This window comes from Electrophorus electricus, chromosome 18 (genome assembly GCF_013358815.1).
Source record: "Electrophorus electricus isolate fEleEle1 chromosome 18, fEleEle1.pri, whole genome shotgun sequence".
Classification (NCBI taxonomy): domain Eukaryota; kingdom Metazoa; phylum Chordata; class Actinopteri; order Gymnotiformes; family Gymnotidae; genus Electrophorus; species Electrophorus electricus.
The window spans coordinates 6,027,475-6,044,834 of NC_049552.1; the positions used below are offsets into that span (position 1 = coordinate 6,027,475).

A 17,360-nucleotide genomic window follows, 5' to 3' on the forward strand; every position below is an offset into this window, starting at 1 on the left:
TCAGTCTAACAGGGATTAAGGCATTCATGATCAGAATCACCTGAATGCTGATCTACTTTGAGGACCTGATAACTTTACTGATAACTTTAACTTAACTGATAACTTTATTTGTTGCCCAAATCATTACAGGGTTATGTTCAGGATCAAGGCAGTCTTCCAATTGTTCAAAGGTGACCAAATTTGTAGTGTCAATATAGACTCTCTCACAGCAATAAATTATAATATACCCTAGTAATAGCACCAGGAGTTTATAACTGATATGTGTGAACGTTCACTTGCAGTATTAAGAAAAGGCAGACCTGTACCATAATCACAGAAGGATATGCTGGTGTGAACCAGTGAAGTGACTATTCACTGTATTCTTCACTTTTATGTATTTAGGGAAATAAGAACCTCCTCTCCAAGATGCCACTGCTGATTTTTGAGAAACTGCCTCTGATAAAATTAAAAAGCAATTAACTTAACGGTGTATGCAAATCATATGTCCCAATCTCCAAGAGTATCCTGTAATCTGTATTTTGTTTTGTACAAATATGTCAGCAATATTATAATTCTAATTCATCACTGTACTCAGAAATATGTCATTAACGTAGTCCCCTGGCCTCGGGGTAAACCGTCTCAACTCTGTGGGCCGAGTAAAGGAAGCCCTGCAGTCGTGACTGGGAATCCCCATTTAAAAACGATCGCCATTTTGTGCGATATCCAGGAAGTTGCCTACAGAAGGTGAACTCACAGAAACAAATATAGCTAGTTAGCTAGCTGGTTAGGTCGCTACAGCTAACCGTTTTGCCTATTGCGGAGATATATGTCACTGTCTTTTGTTGCTTCATTTCATTACTTTAATATTCGGTGTTAAGTAATCACAGTAAGGACTATTACAAAAAGTCTAAAGTAAAAATAACGTTAGCTAGTTAGCTAGCTAAGTCGATACAGCTAGCTAGCTGTTCGTGTTTTTCCTTGTATGTCCGGTGTGACATCATTTCACGACGAAGTTCAACGGAAAACAGCAGTGAAGGTAATTTAGCAATTTAGTTCGTGTTACTTTTGGCCAATTAATGCTTACTAGTGTCTCGCTTGCTATCCTAAGCCGACATTGAAGCTTGCTAGCTAATGTTTCTTACTTCTTGTGAGTCGTCAGTCGTTTCTACTCTCTTGGGCCTAGCTGGGCCTAGCTAGCGTTAACGCTTCTATTGAGACGACTTAGTTAAGTAGCTAGCTTGCTATCATAGCTAGGTTAGCTTAGCTATCTAGCAAGAAAACGTGCAACATTTACTGTGCTCACGTTTGAAATTGCCCCTATCCTTCATATTTCATGTACCCCTTCTTCTAAAGTATGAGTTTTATTAGCTAAAATGTTTATTAAAACGTTCCTTGTAATATTCAAGAGGTATCTTGTTATAATCGGGATTTGTTAAACGAATTTTTGTTTGACGAGTGTTCGTTTGACTGGCGTGTCCAACCGGCCAGATCAAATTGCTTGTTTGATTGACGTATCCAGACGGTCAAAACCATAATAATAATTATCTTACAGAATTTATTATTTCCTAAAATAACCAGAATCTCTCACGTAGATGTAAACCTACTGCAGTGGCTAGCTAACCTAGCGACAATAGCTAGCCAGCATACCCTTTAAAATGTGATGTAGCTGTATCTTAGGTAGTTCATATAAGAATGAATACTCTCACTAGCTAACGTAACATCATTACCGTTAAAATAAGGATTTATTTGTTCGTTAATTAATATAACATGTTTTTAACGAACAGGCTACCAATGGCGGACGACTTTGATATCGAGGCCATGCTCGAAGCTCCTTACAAGAAGGTTGGTAACCGCACTAGGCGCTTTAACTCTAGCTACATTAGAAGGCACCAATGCTGTTTTGCACATGACTGAGTAGCTGTTACATTATGGCAACTCGGAAGCTCTGTGTTTTTATAGCATATGTCTGACAAATCTGTCTGAGTGGTAAAGACAATGATGTTGTTTGTATGATGCTTCAGAAAAGAATCTGAATTACAAATAAATGCCCATCTATCTCTTTTATAGACTTGCCTAATGATATCTCACCTCTACTTCCCTGAATACACCTTTGATTCCAGTGTGAACTGTGAAAAAAGTAAGGTAGTCATTGCGGAATATATTGCTGTATGTGATCCCTTGGGTCAAATACCAAAAGATCTTCATCTTAGAACATCCGGTCACCTGTTTGGTGTCAACAAGATGAATGGCAGTGGAAAAAACAGGGACATAACCCAACATGAAGCAGAGACAGTATTCACATTTTTATGATTGACTGACAAGGATGAAATTTTATGTACCAGTGCCATCATCCATAGTGATAGTTTTTATTGCGGTTATATGAAGTGGTAGATTTCAGCTACATCATGCACACATCACACACGTTCTCATCGGGTCAACAATCCTAAAGTATTTCGTACAAAAGAAGAGCTTTGAAATATACAGATCAGGTACACTTTTAACCCCTGGTAAAATATGTAAAGTAAAATTTCAGAATATGAATACTGTCTCTCTAGCCAATCTCTTGTGATGGTCTCCAGATCAAATAAGTCAGCATCTTGATTTCTGCATGCCCTTAACTATAGCTCAAGTTCATATTATACATCAAGTTCATGCTCCTCTTTAATCCAATTTACCATAACTCACAGCAAGCTCCATTAGTGTGATACATCAAGTAAATGAGTTCCATTACTAGGAACAGGTTTCTTTTTAGTTTGCCTTTTTTAAACAAAAATAAATAAATAAATAAATAAATAAATAAATAAATAAAGCCTTCCCAAAGATGGTTAATCTGTACAGTGGGCACAAAACCTTTCATGAGGTATTCAGTGGTATCTTAAATTCTTTCATCACTTTTTTTTTTTTTTTTGGATTACTTTGATGCCGTGTCTCTTGGGAGCCGTTATGACTAAGCCGTGTAAATCCCTGTCTGCTTCAGGACGAGATGTGAGACAGAGATGGCATCGCGCTCTCACAGTCCGACCGCTCTAATGGGGTGAAGATCTCGTGGAATGACACGGCCTCAACTGTGGGAATCCCTTTAGCGACCCTGCCCTTAGCAGCAAGCTTTAGGCTTAAGATAGCAGGGTACTGCCACTGTCAGACTCTGGACATGGGGGTCCTGCCAGACAACGTGGGCTTTCTCTTAGCATGCCAAGACGTTTCAGCTTGATGGGATCTTTTCCTCTATATTCTCTATTCTTTTTCTTGGGCAAAATATTTGACTTTGTGACAGAGAACACTGTAGTTAAAAAGGAAAAAAAAAAATGTCCTTCTGAAGTTGAGAATGGAAAAAAATAACTATGGACCCTGCTGGTAGAAGCCTGTCCAGAACAGACAAATTGAGAGAGATTAATTCTGCTTTTCTAAATGATTATATTTTGTATCTTCTCTCATCCCCGCCCCCCCATCCCCTTGACGACTTGCTATGTATCCTCTCCGTCCTCACGATGTTCTTCTATCGACCCCGCTTAGGATGACAGCAAGTCCTCTAGTGCAAATGGCCATGATGAGCACAGCAGGAAGTAAGTAACCCCTTTTGGTTTACCATTTGGTACAAGTGTGTGATCTCGTCACCCTGCACACAGATGAAGTTGGCGCGCTGCACACTTTTCCCTTGTATCGATGTGATTTCCCCCAGGAAAAAAACATGGTCGCAGCCGGAGTCGCAGTGCGAGTGCAGAGAGGCGCAGGAGCAGGAGCAAGGAGCGCCGGAAGAGCCGGGAGCGGCGCAAGAGCCGCAGCCGTGAGAGGAAGCGCTCACGTAGCAGAGAGCGCCCCCACTCTGACTCTCGCACTCACGAACGACACGGCCGCTACCGTGGCCGCAAGAGTCCCTAGTAAGTATAGCTCCTGACATTTGTCGTACAGGCTTATCTAGAGCTGAGCATCATGACCGCTGTCTGAATACTGAGGACTGGGTGTTGTCTGAGATCTATAGAAAGCTCTGCTGACCACTCAGTCAAATGTTTACTCAGGCCTCACTTTGTATAGCAATGCCGTAGCACAAGTGGGCCAAACTGCATCATTATACCTATTCGGACAGGATTAATCTGACATGGGGGTCCTGGGGTTATTTCTTCTTTTTCTATTTGGATCTGCTATGTCTGGTGGTCTCACTCCTCCCCTCACAGTTACAGGCTGAATTGCCTACTGTTTCTCACTTGCAGCATGCGTCTTGGTGTATCAACTTCCTTAGCAGTGTTAATCAATACAAGTTAGCATTAATAGAGCAGGTGTGATTTGATCCCATCCCAGGTCATAAAGGTTTGTTTAGCAAAGTGGAGATGTGAAGTGATCTGGGCCATGACAGGAGCGCAGCAAGGGAACTGCTCTGTCCTTCCACCTGTAAATAGTCCATAATTTCACCACAGATTTTTCATATCTATGGTTTTTACAGTAGGGTCAAACAGAAGGATTTGTGGCTGTGTTAAGGTAAAAGTTCTTGTTTTGTTTTAAAGGTGGTTGGTCTGTCTGGTGGACAGTTGTGCTAGTTTGTTAACAGTATTGTAATGTTGTTACAGCTGAGGTGTTAATGACCATTACTGCATGTTTGTCTTTAGACATGCACTATAATAATTACACGCCAAGCAAGCCGTTACTAGTGTTGGTGTTAAGTTGGGTGTGATGCACTTTTTAAAAAAACAACATTTTTATAGCAAGTATGTCTTCACCTAGTATACATGAAACCGGGGACAACAAAGTCTGCTCCATCCTGGTTCTAGAGGGCCATCCTAAGCTCATGTAATACAGTGTCTTCCTGTTAGCTCAACTTTATTGGTATCCTCTCTGTTAGGATGAAAAAGACTAGCCCTCTCGCACCAGCATGCTGCAGCCCTCTCTGCTGTATGTTGGCTCGGCTTTGACGCTCAGACAAACCCTTGTTTTATGTCATAGTTTGGGCCCGAAATTTAACGGTGGTCCTGGAGGGAAGAGTGGCCCACCTCATGCCACCAAACTAAGGTTTTTATGATCTAATCTCCCTCTTGTGTGGTTCTTGCTGCCTCCTAAATGTGTGTGGTGTGTCTACGCATACACAGCCACTCTTGAACAAAGATGACCTGCCCTGTTTCCCCTGTCTTTTTGTTTATCATAGTCGCAGGCGTTCTCGAAGCAAGAGCCCCACAAAGAGAGACAAAAGCCCCATCAGGTAAAATAACTTTTCTTTTTTCATTGTAATATTTCTCTTTTCATCTCCTGTCATTAGCCACCCCTACTCCAATCAGTGAAGTTGTGAATCATTTGAAGTTTGCTTCCTTTTATTACTAAACCCTGATTAGCATACTATTCCATAGATTGTTGTAGTGAATAATAGTTTCTACAGTTTTTTTTTTTTTTTGTATGCATCATTTTGCCATGACCATACTGAAGCTCTGAACTTTTCTAATCCTAAATTCCTTGAAGGGGGTGCGGTTAGTTGCCTGATTAGTACTGACACTAATCTCTTCCTACAGGCAGCCAATTGACAATCTCAGCGCAGAGGAGAGAGATGCCCGCACTGTGTTCTGCATGCAGCTGGCTGCCAGGATCCGACCCAGAGACTTGGAGGAGTTCTTTTCTGCCGTGGGCAAAGTATGCTTAGCTGCTACCTCTTACAGCCTTATTTCTCCACATGTATATTTTCTTGAGCATGTATGAACATCATTGTTAGTGACTGCCTAATACTTATTTATTTCTAATTTGAGGTGCGTGATGTGAGGATGATTTCAGACAGGAACTCACGCAGGTCCAAGGGCATTGCCTACGTTGAATTTGTGGAGGCGACATCTGTGCCGCTGGCCATCGGGCTGACGGGACAGAAGCTACTGGGGGTGCCCATCATTGTCCAGGCATCACAGGTGCGAACGATCCTGCATGGTCATTCGCCCTTGCACCTGCCGTCTAAATGCCAGTCTCTCTCTGGCTGTTTCTCTGTCTCTGTTTCACGCTTTCTCTCCCTCTCTCTCTGTGTGTGCATTCCAGGCCGAGAAGAACCGGGCGGCAGCGGCCGCCGCTGCCAGTATCCTGCAGAAGGGCAGCGCGGGGCCCATGCGACTCTACGTTGGCTCACTGCACTTCAACATCACGGAGGACATGCTCCGAGGCATCTTCGAGCCGTTCGGCAGGGTAAGTCCTCTACCCCTACACACTTGTGGAGAAATGACACAAATGTTAATGTGGAAGACATCCCACTCAGTGTGGCCTACGTGTTTCCGGCTTAGATTGAGAGCATCCAACTGATGATGGACAGTGAGACAGGCAGGTCCAAAGGCTACGGCTTCATATCAGTGAGTGTCTCCTTAATTAATCATATTTATTAAGTCATAATATTGTCATAAAAGGTTGCGTTGAGACAATTGTTGACACAGCAATACACAGTGTCAAGAAGCATGGCATACTGAACATCACCAGGGCACATTCAGGAGGGGTTGGTCACATTAAATCAGGTCTGACTAATTAAACAGAGTTCCGTCTATAAAGGTCTCAAGTTGGATATGAAATGACATACGAATTACGCTGAAATATGACTGAAAAAATACGTCAAGGTTGAGCTGTCTGTCTGAACCAAGTCTCCGAGGCCTACTACGTGGCCTATACGCCGAAGCCTACTATTGATTTTTCTGCCCTACCTGCATGGCAGTTCGCTGACGCTGAGTGCGCCAAGAAGGCCCTGGAGCAGCTGAATGGCTTTGAGTTGGCTGGCCGGCCCATGAAGGTGGGCCACGTGACGGAGCGCTCGGATGGCTCCTCGGCAAGCTCCTTCCTGGACAACGATGAGCTGGAGCGCACGGGCATTGACCTGGGCACTACGGGCCGCCTGCAGCTCATGGCTCGCCTCGCAGAGGGTAGGCATCAGGGTGCTGTGCCCCTATCTGCTGGGGTCCACATAAGCATAGGTCATAGAGTGCCTTTTGCACTGGAATGTTGAGATGTACTGCTGTTGCATTGTATTATATTTTCTGTCTTTTTCCACTCCACCTAGGTACAGGCCTGCAGATTCCCCCTGCTGCACAACAGGCCCTGCAAATGACCGGCTCCATTCCGTTTGCTAACTTGCCTGGAGGTGAGGACGATCTGTCTGCATGTGTATCATAACAGTTTGCTCAGTGTGCTTCTGTGAAAGAATAATTGTGCGCTTTCTCTTATTTCCTCAGTTCCTGGAGGTGCTAGGCTGAGTTTTGCATTCTGTCTTCTCTTTATATTCTGTATCTTTGCCCTTTCAGTAAAATACCACCTCAATACACACATTGTTTTATAGACCCTTTTGTCTATAAAACCTTGTTAACATAGCAGTACTGAAGTATGCAAAGAGATTAATCAAATTTGGCACCTACATGTAAATGCAGTTATTGAGTTATGAATCTGGGAAAAAGTCATACATTTTGTACAGTTGTGCTTTGTAAGGGGCAGGAATTGTGCCATTGGTTCTTGTTACATGTTCAGTAGGCTACTGTGATTATTTCATCCATACATCTCTGAGATTCTTGTTGGGTTTGGTGCACAAAAAAGGGAAACTTGCCTGTTGTGAAACTGTATCATACTTGCCATACTGTATTTGACGAAGACTTCCGTAAGTGAAACTTTGTCTGTGTTTGTGCCATAGCGACCCCTGCCTTGATCCCCAGCCCTGCGATGAACCAGGCCATGAACCTTCCCACACAACCACTGGCCACCCACTGCCTGCAGCTCTCCAACATGTTCAACCCTCAGTCGTGAGTTGCTCCAGAATTCTGTGTGCACGTGCCTGCAGTCACGATTCTCCAGCGCTGTCTGCGTGCATGGGTGTGCACATGGGTGTTTTAAGATATCAGTGCATATTAACAGCAAAACCACCTTTTTTTTTCTTCTTTGCAGAGAAAATGAACCTGGCTGGGACTCAGAGATTCGGGATGATGTCATAGAAGAGTGCAACAAGCATGGAGGCATCATACACATTTATGTAGACAAGAACTCTCCCCAGGTACGTTCTGTGGCATGCAGCCTTGAATGGTGGTCAGACCAACCTGTGCCCTTCTGGTTTCTCTCAGGCTTGCATTGACTCATTCGCTCCTGTTCTCTTAGGGTAACGTGTATGTGAAGTGTCCCTCCATCCCCGCCGCCATGGCTTCTGTGAGCGCCCTGCATGGACGCTGGTTCGCAGGTAAGACATGTCCCAGCTCATCTCTGACTGAAACAGTCGAATTTCTAACAGCCTCTATGGTCCTTCTGTGTGTGTCTCCTGCTGAAGTGCACGTCTTGTTTTCCACTCACCAGGCAAAATGATCACAGCTGCCTATGTGCCCCTCCCCACCTACCACAACCTTTTCCCAGACTCGGTCACAGCCACACAGCTACTGATGCCCACGCGGCGGTGATCCATCCACCTTGTGTATATCTACTCTCCCTGGAAACACCCACAGACCCATAAACCCATGAACCTGTTCAGTTGTCCGATGAGGGGTCAGCTAGTCTAGGTCAGTAAAGCCAGTGAAGAACTGGAAGCCCACTGACCCACACTGACTGCGTCTTGGGCTCTTCCTAACCAGTTTTGAAGGAGATTTTGAAGATTTTTTTTTTAAAAAAAAAACAGCGTTCTTATCTTTTCAGTGCACTTGGAGCATTGGGCATGCCTAGTGACGTAGAACACAGCTTGCTTAAGTTTTCAAACAAGGCTTTTCTTTCAAACAAGGCTGATCTTCATCCTGTATATATTAGGCTTGTTGTCATGGTCTCGAGACTCTGTGACTCTTACGAGTATTTTTGTGAAGTTGGTGTACACATGACAGAACTGAAGGGTTGTTGCCCCACCCCCATCATAACCCCATCAAGCTGTATTTGATGTACTTGGATATCGGAGAACACTTTACATTTATAGCCTTTTGTAATCAATCTTTGGTCAATTTTGTACAGAAACATGATTAAAATTGCTTTGAAAATAAGTTAAAGGATTCTGGGAACTCATTTATTTTACTGTTTTTTAGACATAAAATAGTCAAAACAGTATAAAAGCCATTCATCTACATTTAAGCCACTCAGGTCTTTTCAATGTGTCCTTTTTAAAAAAAAAAAGTATTTATTTATTTATTTATTTATTTTAATATATAAACTAGTCTCTTGCTGTAAGAATTATGCCTATACATTTGAGGGGGCAAAGTAGCCACATCCATAATGGCATGCCACATCTAATGCTTTGCTTATTTGAATTCTGATCGTGACTACAAAGTGGTTTCTGTAATCTGCACTTTACCATGGCATTTGCCATCTGCTGCTGTGCATATTAAAAGGAAATGGTCCAGGGCATTCAGAAGTACTTTTTGTTCCTGGGATTTTACACTAAATCATGTTGTAAAGTGTCAGTCCCTTCACTTTTCTTTTCCCTACTAGCTGGTCCTAATCACTAGAAGACATCTGGGGTATCTAGTAAAAACTTTGAGTCAGTTATTTCCTTATGTATGCTGAGAACTGCATATTTGAATGTGTTGGCTAATGATGAAAGTTAATTAATGCTCCACCTTAGTGGCAACCAGGCACATATGCAGTGAAGATGACCATTCCTTAATCTCCATGTCTGTGGAAAGTGGTGGTGAGGGTGGGAACTGAACAGCTTCAGCAGGTGCCTCCTGTTAGGCTTGCCAGAGCAACGTGCTCTGCTTCTGGCTGAGTTTTGGCCTTGTTAACCCTTGTCTATTGACTAAGAACAAAACGCACAGAAATGAAAATGAAACCTAAAATGTCAACTTTTCAAAAATGGGGTCTGGCATTTCCTGTCTCTTGTGCTTGAGAGCACATTTACATAGCACATCAACTGATAACCTTGTGTCCAACCTTAGTATTTTAGCCTCCGAGTCAGATATGTGGGACAATGTATTATCTCTTAAATGAACATCATAAAAGATCACATTTGAAACCAGATTTCTTTTTTCACAGATCCCTTACTGTTGCCTGTGCCATTTGTCAAAACAAAGTGTGGAAAGGCCTGTAAACAAAACTCTTATTTCTGAAGTTTTTATAATCCCAGCTGTAGATACAGCATACATAAATCTATAGCTATTTGAATGTACATGTTTTAAATGAGTTTGTAATTACACTTGTGATTTGACTAAATTTGGTGACCACACATTTATCATGAGACTCAGGATTCACAACACAGCTCAACTTCTCTCAAATGGGTATTGCGTACTGTATTTGTACACACTTGCTATTTCATTTTCTAGTAATGCTCATAAATACAAGTATAGTATGCTGTGTATAATTATATATATATATATACAGTATACAGTGAAAGTGTTTTTAATGAATAGACAAAAAGTGAGCTTGTTATTTTGTGTGTGTAACAGAGAACTTTTGGCGAGTGAGCTGTTCACCAGATGAGCACAAGACATCTGTAGGGCAGCTGCTGTTAGAATTGTTGGATTCATTAGATTAGGAGCTGCTGAGAGGATACATGTCCTCGCCTTGTGGACGAACATCTGGCCTGTGGAATGCAAAGAGAAAAGAGTCGTGTACCTGAAGGCTGGCATTAATGATTTTTTTTTTGATTGCACAATATACATGCTTTTGGCAGTTATTTATAGTGTCATAAATGCTGAACTATGTGAGAACTGGAGCAGAAGAATATTGCATTGTTGGTTTAAGAAAGTTGTGATAGTGGATTAAAAGCAAGAAGAACCACCTGTCTGACTCCATTGCTAGCCTTTGAAGTTGACCTTGAAGTATCTGTTGGGAAAAGAAATTTTTTTTTGTTAGAATGTGTAAACACATTTGGTGTGAACAAGCTTATTTTCAGTAATGGACAGACTACACTTAATGGGGCTGCAGTGTTAACTTGCAGTTTAATTGTGTTGCAGGGCTAATTTGCAGTCTTCAGAAGGATTTAGATATTAAACCCTTGCGTGTCTTGTGCACATGGGCACTAAGGTCTCCTGGGTAATGGATCTCCAGATGTGTCCATCTGGACATTTTAGGTCTTCACTTTATTGATATGTTGATAAATTTGTCACTTTTTCTTTCTTTTTTTTTTAAGTAGTAATACAACTGACGAAGTAGTCCTACCTTTCTGTCTATGAAACAGTAGATGCCGAGGACCAGGAGGAGCCCTGCACTCACTGAAAGCACAATGAAACCTGGTTTATAGAAGCGCTCCTTAGAGGAACTTTGGTGTGGCTGTCCTCCCAGGCCTAGTGCAGCTTCTGCGGAAAACCCAGAAGACTTCAGTCACAATGCGTGATTTCGTTTGCCTGTGTCATCTCCAAGGAGACCAGAGTATACCTGTGCTGGCTGGTGGCTCTGTGATGGCAGCAGGTCCGTGGCTGCTGTACTCTGCCTCACAGGCCCAGTCCACGACTGTGTGTGTGTGCGTGATAAGCTCCAGGTAGAGATCCAGCACTTCCTTAGCTCTCTGAAGAGCTCTCATGGGGGAGTCAGTAAACTGCCTCTCAAATGCCACCGGGTCCTCCTGGAAGAAGTATAGAGGCAGCGGCAAGGGGGAGGGGAAAGACCAAAAGAAGTTTGCTTCTATATTAGAGACTTACATAAAAATAAAAGATAGCTTAATAGTTTTTGACATTTTCCTTCATTTTTATTGCATACAATGCAATGCCCATACTGGAAAGACAGGAGATTCAATTCAGTGCCCAATTCACAGTCCTGGAGATCGACCATCCTGCCAAGTTTAGTTCCGACCCTAACCTAATAAGCCTGATCCACTTAATGGAAGTCTCCAGAAGCATCTGACCATTGCAGCCAGGTTTGCTGGAGTTAAGCGTCACAGGGCAGCAGACCTTCAGCATTGTGGCCAGGCAGCCCTGACTGTGCTAGGGAGTGCTTTCTGGAAACCTTCACTGGGGAACGGGGCCAAATATTTATATGAAAGTGCTGTATGAACAGAGATTTTGGCATTTTTGAAACTATTGTGAATGAAGGAATAGTAAAACCAACTTACAGTAGTATTTAAGTTTTAAGGTTACATTTTGTGTTGTCTGCTTAAGATAATATTAATTGTACATGCTGTAATGATGTAGACCATGTAGCTAGGCAGCAGGGAAATAGTTGTGGTATTTTTCCATTTCTTTCCCATTTTTCTGAAGGGTTAGTTTTGTGTTATCTAGTAGATGTAAATGTAAAGACAGGCTCTGGGTGGGTGAAGTTGTAAAACAATTTTATTATTTTATTATTTTTTTCAACAAGATGTTTGACATCTACCTTTATTAGACTTCCATTAGCTTCCTTTAAAATGACACAGCATTCCAATTGTAAGAACAAAAACTACCTTCATAAAAAATAAATATGTAGTTCACCCAGAATACGAGTGTTTGCCAAATGCCATTAATGTAAACGAAGGCTGCAGAAAAACAGCGTGTTCTTGGAACGGGCTTGTTCTCCTTGGCTGTATCGTCCTTTCTTTCTTAGCCACACATAAATGGATGGCATTGGTGAATTACAGCTGCTGAGACTTCACAACACGCGCACACATACAGTCACCCACCTCGAGCTCCTCGTTGAGGGCAGGCACGCAGTGCTGCGAGTAGATGTTGAGGATGAGGTTTTGCAGGGTGAGGGTTGAGAGAGCGGCCTCCGAGCCCTGTGCGTAATGAAAGCGCTTGCTCAGCAGCTCCAGCACTCGGGGCAGTGCTGCTTTCACATAACACACCAAGCTCTGAAAGACCCACAGCAAGGCCAGTCAGGAACACCTCAGGTGAATCTGTGGTTTTTGTAGTTTAGGAGTTTGAAGCAGTTCTGAGTATGCTGCTAGCATGTTACTCTAAATTGGCCTCCACTCCCATTCCTGGAGGGCACAGGCCCAAGGTTTTCATTCCTACTTCTGGAGCTCTGCCACGTCACAGCATTTTAGCTGTAATGCAAAGTCACCTGATTCGTGGCAGGTCCATGGTAAGGCTAAGTCACCTGATTCAGGGCGGGTCCTGGGTAACGCTATATCACCTGATTCAAGTCTAAGACTTTGAATCCAGTCAGACAAGGATTTCTATAGGCATTGAGTAACTGAGTCAGGCAGGCACATTAGTTTTGAAATGAATAGGAAAGAATTCTAGAAGCAAGGCTGATGACACAAACAGAGATCTTGCAGCCCTCCAGGTTTAAAGGTTTGCTCAAGTTGGCATCTGGCCATCTGCAGATTTTAGCACCAGTCCTAGTCTGACATACTGAATTATAACACTGAATTGCATCTGCAGAATATGGTTACATGAAAGGTCTGAATGTTACAACTGAAGTCAGCATTACAGATCTCCAGAAGTAGCAATGGGATGTTTTGGCTCATTCAAAGGACAATTCTCAATGGAAAACCGAGTAACAGTTGTTCAAATGTTTGCTAATGTGAAATGTGGGTTTCTGCTAAACAGAAAAAGGGAAAACCAAATCATGTTCAATCAGCACTTTTAGGAGGTAGACTTACCAAATGTTTCCTCTCAATGAACTTGTAGGTTATTGTACATCCATTCCGCAACTGGATATTGATCTAAGGAACAATGCAAATGTTAGGAGGTATCAATGTCTGAACAGAAAGCTAGAAACAACTATAAATCAAAGGTACAGATACATTTATTAGATTTTATAGTGAATTTCTCTACTGCATCACATTTGTTTAATATAGTTCTCCCTATTCCTGTTATGGACAGGCCTGCTTGCTGTTTTATGCCTATCTTGAACACGTGATCAACAGAATACTCACGTGTAAAACGGTCACTACTGAAATTTTTGAAATGATAAGACTTTCTGGTGTCTGCAAACATGGATGCAATCAAGTACTCCCTTCCTGAACAGTTTCCCTAACACAACTCATCAGCACTTCATTTTATTCTCTGTGCAATGCTATATTGTGAGGAATTGTAAAGGCTCATGGTTAGTGCCTTTTCGACAGTATCTGGCATACGTCAGCACCTCCATGCGTTGATTCATATGTCTTAAAGCAAGGAAACCAGAAAACATCAGTAGGATTGCAACCAAATGCATCAATTCATCTGCAGTCCCCAACCATATTATGATGATTATGAACCACATTATTATGTTCATAGCTGCACAGAATGAAAGAATGGGCATCTATGAATGCAATGAGGTATTGCTGGGAGGTTCACCTACCAGGCTTTTCATCTGAAGCAGGTGGTCTTTGGTTATGGAGTGCCTGCAAGGACCAGGGATTTCCATCATAGAGAGTGGAATATACAGAAGTATAAGAATACAGAGACTCTTCACCTGGGCATATGTAAGGGACAAACACACACATCCATACAGAGAGACACTAGTTTTAGTTTGCTGTGCTGCATGTTTGACCCTGAAAAGGTTGTTTTGCACATGCTGCACACCTGCCTCCTTCTTAAAGAGAAGTTTAAACATAATGCATAAAACATAATTGAAACTTTGTTCACAGTAATCACAATAAATAAATAAATGTTTTTGATCATTGAATTAAACTCTCCCACAAGCGGAAGGACACACATGCAATACAAAACAAAATTAAGAAAATAAATCAACAACAAACAAACAAAAAACAATATCCTTTTCTCATTGGCAAACATATGGTTTATGTCTTATTTGTATTACTAAGGAGGGCATTTAATCTGGAAGTAAGTTTTCTGGTATCAGAATATTTATTTCTTCAGCAAGAGGTTGCAGTTTAAGAGGGGTATCAAGCATATATATCTTCTTAGATTTTAATATATTCTTTGTTTGTATATATTTTAGCAATTGATTCTTCTCTATGTTGTTCCAATTAACCTTGTCAAAGGACTTTGCTGTATCCATTGATATGATATGTGTTTATCTAATTTTCCCTGCATAACATATTATGTTGAAGAGCCATTGTGTGTTATTCCAGGATAGCCTTCAGTCCAATTTGATTAGGATATATTAGATATGGTGATACTGTTTCAAGTTTTTCTGATAGCAATGTACTTATAATTTTAAGGTCTGAGGTTAATTAGTTACAGTGGACGATAACTTAAGCATAGACTTTGTTTGAATAATAGTGATGGCATTTCTGTGTTCATTTGTCATAAATAATGAAAAACAGAAACAGTTGATTAGAAATGCTTATAGAACTCAACCGGATATCTGTCCAATATTACGTGCCAACTGGCTGATTGCATTTTTAAATTCATTATAAATATGTGAGTAGGATGACTGATGATTATAAATATTGTTTTTGGCACTGGTTTGTGTTTAACTTGAATGAAACCTGAAAGACCATAATAACAAAAGCTGTCTGCTTAAAATAGAAAACATGAAAAGGGTAGGATTGCTTTGATGTTTCTCAGTAACTGAAAATATCCACATGAGCCTTCTAGTTTTCATTCCCACACAACACATTCATTCTCAATGACAGGAAACTGAGGAAACTGTGGTTTTGGTAAATCTGTGTATTGAACTATAGTATGACTTGGTATGTATAGTATGACATTATTTGGGGCATTTTTTGGGAATATTTAATGGGGAACCTAAATGAGGGCACAACCCCTGTCACAGTGCCTGCAATACAATAGTATGACATACTGCAGTTTCACTTGTGACGGTAGGCCGTCCATCCAGCAGGAGGGACACACTCACTCTTTCACATACACACTCACAGCGCCTGCCCTGCTCCCAATCACCAGTATTTTAGCGTTTCACACCTGTTCCTCGTTTCCCGTATTATGATTTATCCCAACAGGTTCCTTACGGCAGCGCTGCACATTGCCGGTCTTACCGAGCTATATGTATGTCATCTTTGACAATTTTGTTTACACATGGCTGTTCTTACAATTCCTATCTTACAGTTACTGTTATTATTCAATATTATTTTAATGTAGTTTACTACAATATAGGTTAGAAAACCCAATTACCCTTGTAAAAGTACAGTAAATGCAGAAGCTACCATGATAAATCTTAGTCAGTGTGCTGAACCAGAAACAATAATGAAAAGGTTGGTCATTCCTGTACTACGACCTTATAGAACATCATTAATAATCTATAAGCTCTGTAATCACACAGCATCAGTTTAAGAACACTAGCCCCCAGGTTTCCATGTGAACAAATGTGGCCATTGGCACAGTTAAAATTTGTCCTGTTCTAACACCTGACTGTAATACTATGATCATAAAAAAAGCATAAAGTTGCAGATGTTTAACACATACCAAGGGAATGTTGGGTCCAGTCACTTACATGACCTTCTAGACAAGTCTGTAGACAATTAGTAAACAGGAAAAAATGAAATTAAGACCATTAACTAAGGGCTCCACGACAGAATGAAGTTGGGATCCATTCCAAAGTAGTGCTTGTCATATCTAATATGTGACATTGGAAAAAAGGATCTCATAGAGACCAGCAAACAAAAGCGGAGATTCCATGAGTGATGCATTTTTACTCTACTGGAAAAGGTGAGTCAATAAAAAGAAATCACAGCTAAATGAACTGTATAGAGCTCTAACATAAATCCACCTGCTTACTGAGGCACTCGGAGCAGGAGTGGAAGACTGGCATGGTGAAGGGTCATACTCCTTCGTGACTAGAAGCCCATAAAATTTTGACAAATTTGTGAAGAAGGCCCTTCTTTACTTGTTCTTATCATCATTAAGACGTTGCACATCTGGAACACCACTAAATAATTATTTTATGACCAACACCTGATACACAAAACTCTACAAAATGACACAAAATGTTCACACAGAATTTGTTTCATCTCCTCATGCCTACCTTGGTTTTGTGGATAATGTGGCCTGTCTTGTAGTGGGTCATCTGGCTCATGGATCAAGCAGGAGAAGCTTACGGTCTTTGTCGAGATGCATTTGAGCAGTTTGGGAACCTGCTTGCCACGTTGTTTCAAGTGAAGAAAAGACAAAAATATTTGACCGAACCCTGCGAGTGCTCGACTGTTTTCATGCAGAGCAGGATGGGGCAAAGGACTTCCCTCCTTTAATATGATCTGGATCCAAACCAGTAACCCTAGAACCAGTACTGATGAGATCCAGAACACAGCAACACTCCCCTCTACTACTCTCACACACCTTCTTGCCTTGGCTGTTTCGCCTCTCTATTTCTCTTAAGCCCTCCCCCACTCTCTCTGTATCTTCTCTTTCTGTCTCTCCCTCTCTTTCACTCTGTCTTTTTGCCATGTACATTTTATTTCAAATGAAATGTTTTCAAATGCAGATGTTTTTAAACACAGTGATATCGATAAATGTTTGATTTGCAGTCAACTTTACACATCGGTTTGGGTTAAAACCCATAAGATCTCGCTCTCATTTTCAAGTTATAGAGTCAACTTAAATGAGTAATGGCAAATCAATGGATTTTTTTTACATCCTAATTAGTCAGTAAACAAATTTAAACACTTTAAATGCTACATATTATTATAAATACCATAATATAAATTAATTGTTTATTATAAATGCCAT

At 41.3% G+C, this 17,360-nt stretch overlaps 2 protein-coding genes across 8 annotated transcripts; one reads left to right on the forward strand and one right to left on the reverse strand.

Moving 5' to 3' along the window:
- The first annotated feature begins 694 nt into the window (after positions 1 to 694).
- On the forward strand, positions 695 to 8,915 carry rbm39b (RNA binding motif protein 39b). Of its 4 annotated transcripts, XM_035536159.1 has the most exons (18): positions 695 to 1,015; positions 1,764 to 1,821; positions 2,047 to 2,116; positions 2,957 to 3,105; positions 3,493 to 3,542; positions 3,659 to 3,857; positions 4,915 to 4,980; positions 5,114 to 5,167; positions 5,472 to 5,589; positions 5,703 to 5,855; positions 5,980 to 6,123; positions 6,219 to 6,284; positions 6,638 to 6,842; positions 6,980 to 7,060; positions 7,601 to 7,709; positions 7,852 to 7,957; positions 8,059 to 8,137; positions 8,251 to 8,915. In XM_035536159.1, the coding sequence occupies exons 5-18, from the start codon at positions 3,494 to 3,496 to the stop codon at positions 8,349 to 8,351; spliced, it is 1,530 nt and encodes a 509-aa protein (XP_035392052.1). In that variant the 5' UTR covers positions 695 to 1,015; positions 1,764 to 1,821; positions 2,047 to 2,116; positions 2,957 to 3,105; position 3,493; the 3' UTR covers positions 8,352 to 8,915. The 4 variants fall into 4 exon arrangements, with proteins under 4 accessions (XP_035392052.1, XP_035392051.1, XP_035392050.1 ...); XM_035536158.1 differs by lacking the exon at positions 2,957 to 3,105; XM_035536157.1 differs by lacking the exons at positions 2,047 to 2,116; positions 2,957 to 3,105 and having other exon boundaries at positions 3,493 to 3,543; positions 3,661 to 3,857.
- Positions 8,916 to 8,924: 9 nt separating this feature from the next.
- On the reverse strand, positions 8,925 to 16,978 carry csf1b (colony stimulating factor 1b (macrophage)). Of its 4 annotated transcripts, none has more exons than XM_027012204.2 (8): positions 16,660 to 16,978; positions 14,071 to 14,113; positions 13,388 to 13,450; positions 12,461 to 12,631; positions 11,245 to 11,431; positions 11,029 to 11,165; positions 10,649 to 10,692; positions 8,925 to 10,450 (listed from the first exon to the last, which is right to left on the reverse strand). In XM_027012204.2, the coding sequence occupies exons 2-8, from the start codon at positions 14,080 to 14,082 to the stop codon at positions 10,399 to 10,401; spliced, it is 666 nt and encodes a 221-aa protein (XP_026868005.1). In that variant the 5' UTR covers positions 14,083 to 14,113; positions 16,660 to 16,978; the 3' UTR covers positions 8,925 to 10,398. The 4 variants fall into 4 exon arrangements, with proteins under 4 accessions (XP_026868005.1, XP_026868003.1, XP_026868004.1 ...); XM_027012202.2 differs by having other exon boundaries at positions 12,461 to 12,556; positions 14,071 to 14,184; XM_027012203.2 differs by having other exon boundaries at positions 11,029 to 11,081; positions 14,071 to 14,184.
- Positions 16,979 to 17,360: the final 382 nt, after the last annotated feature.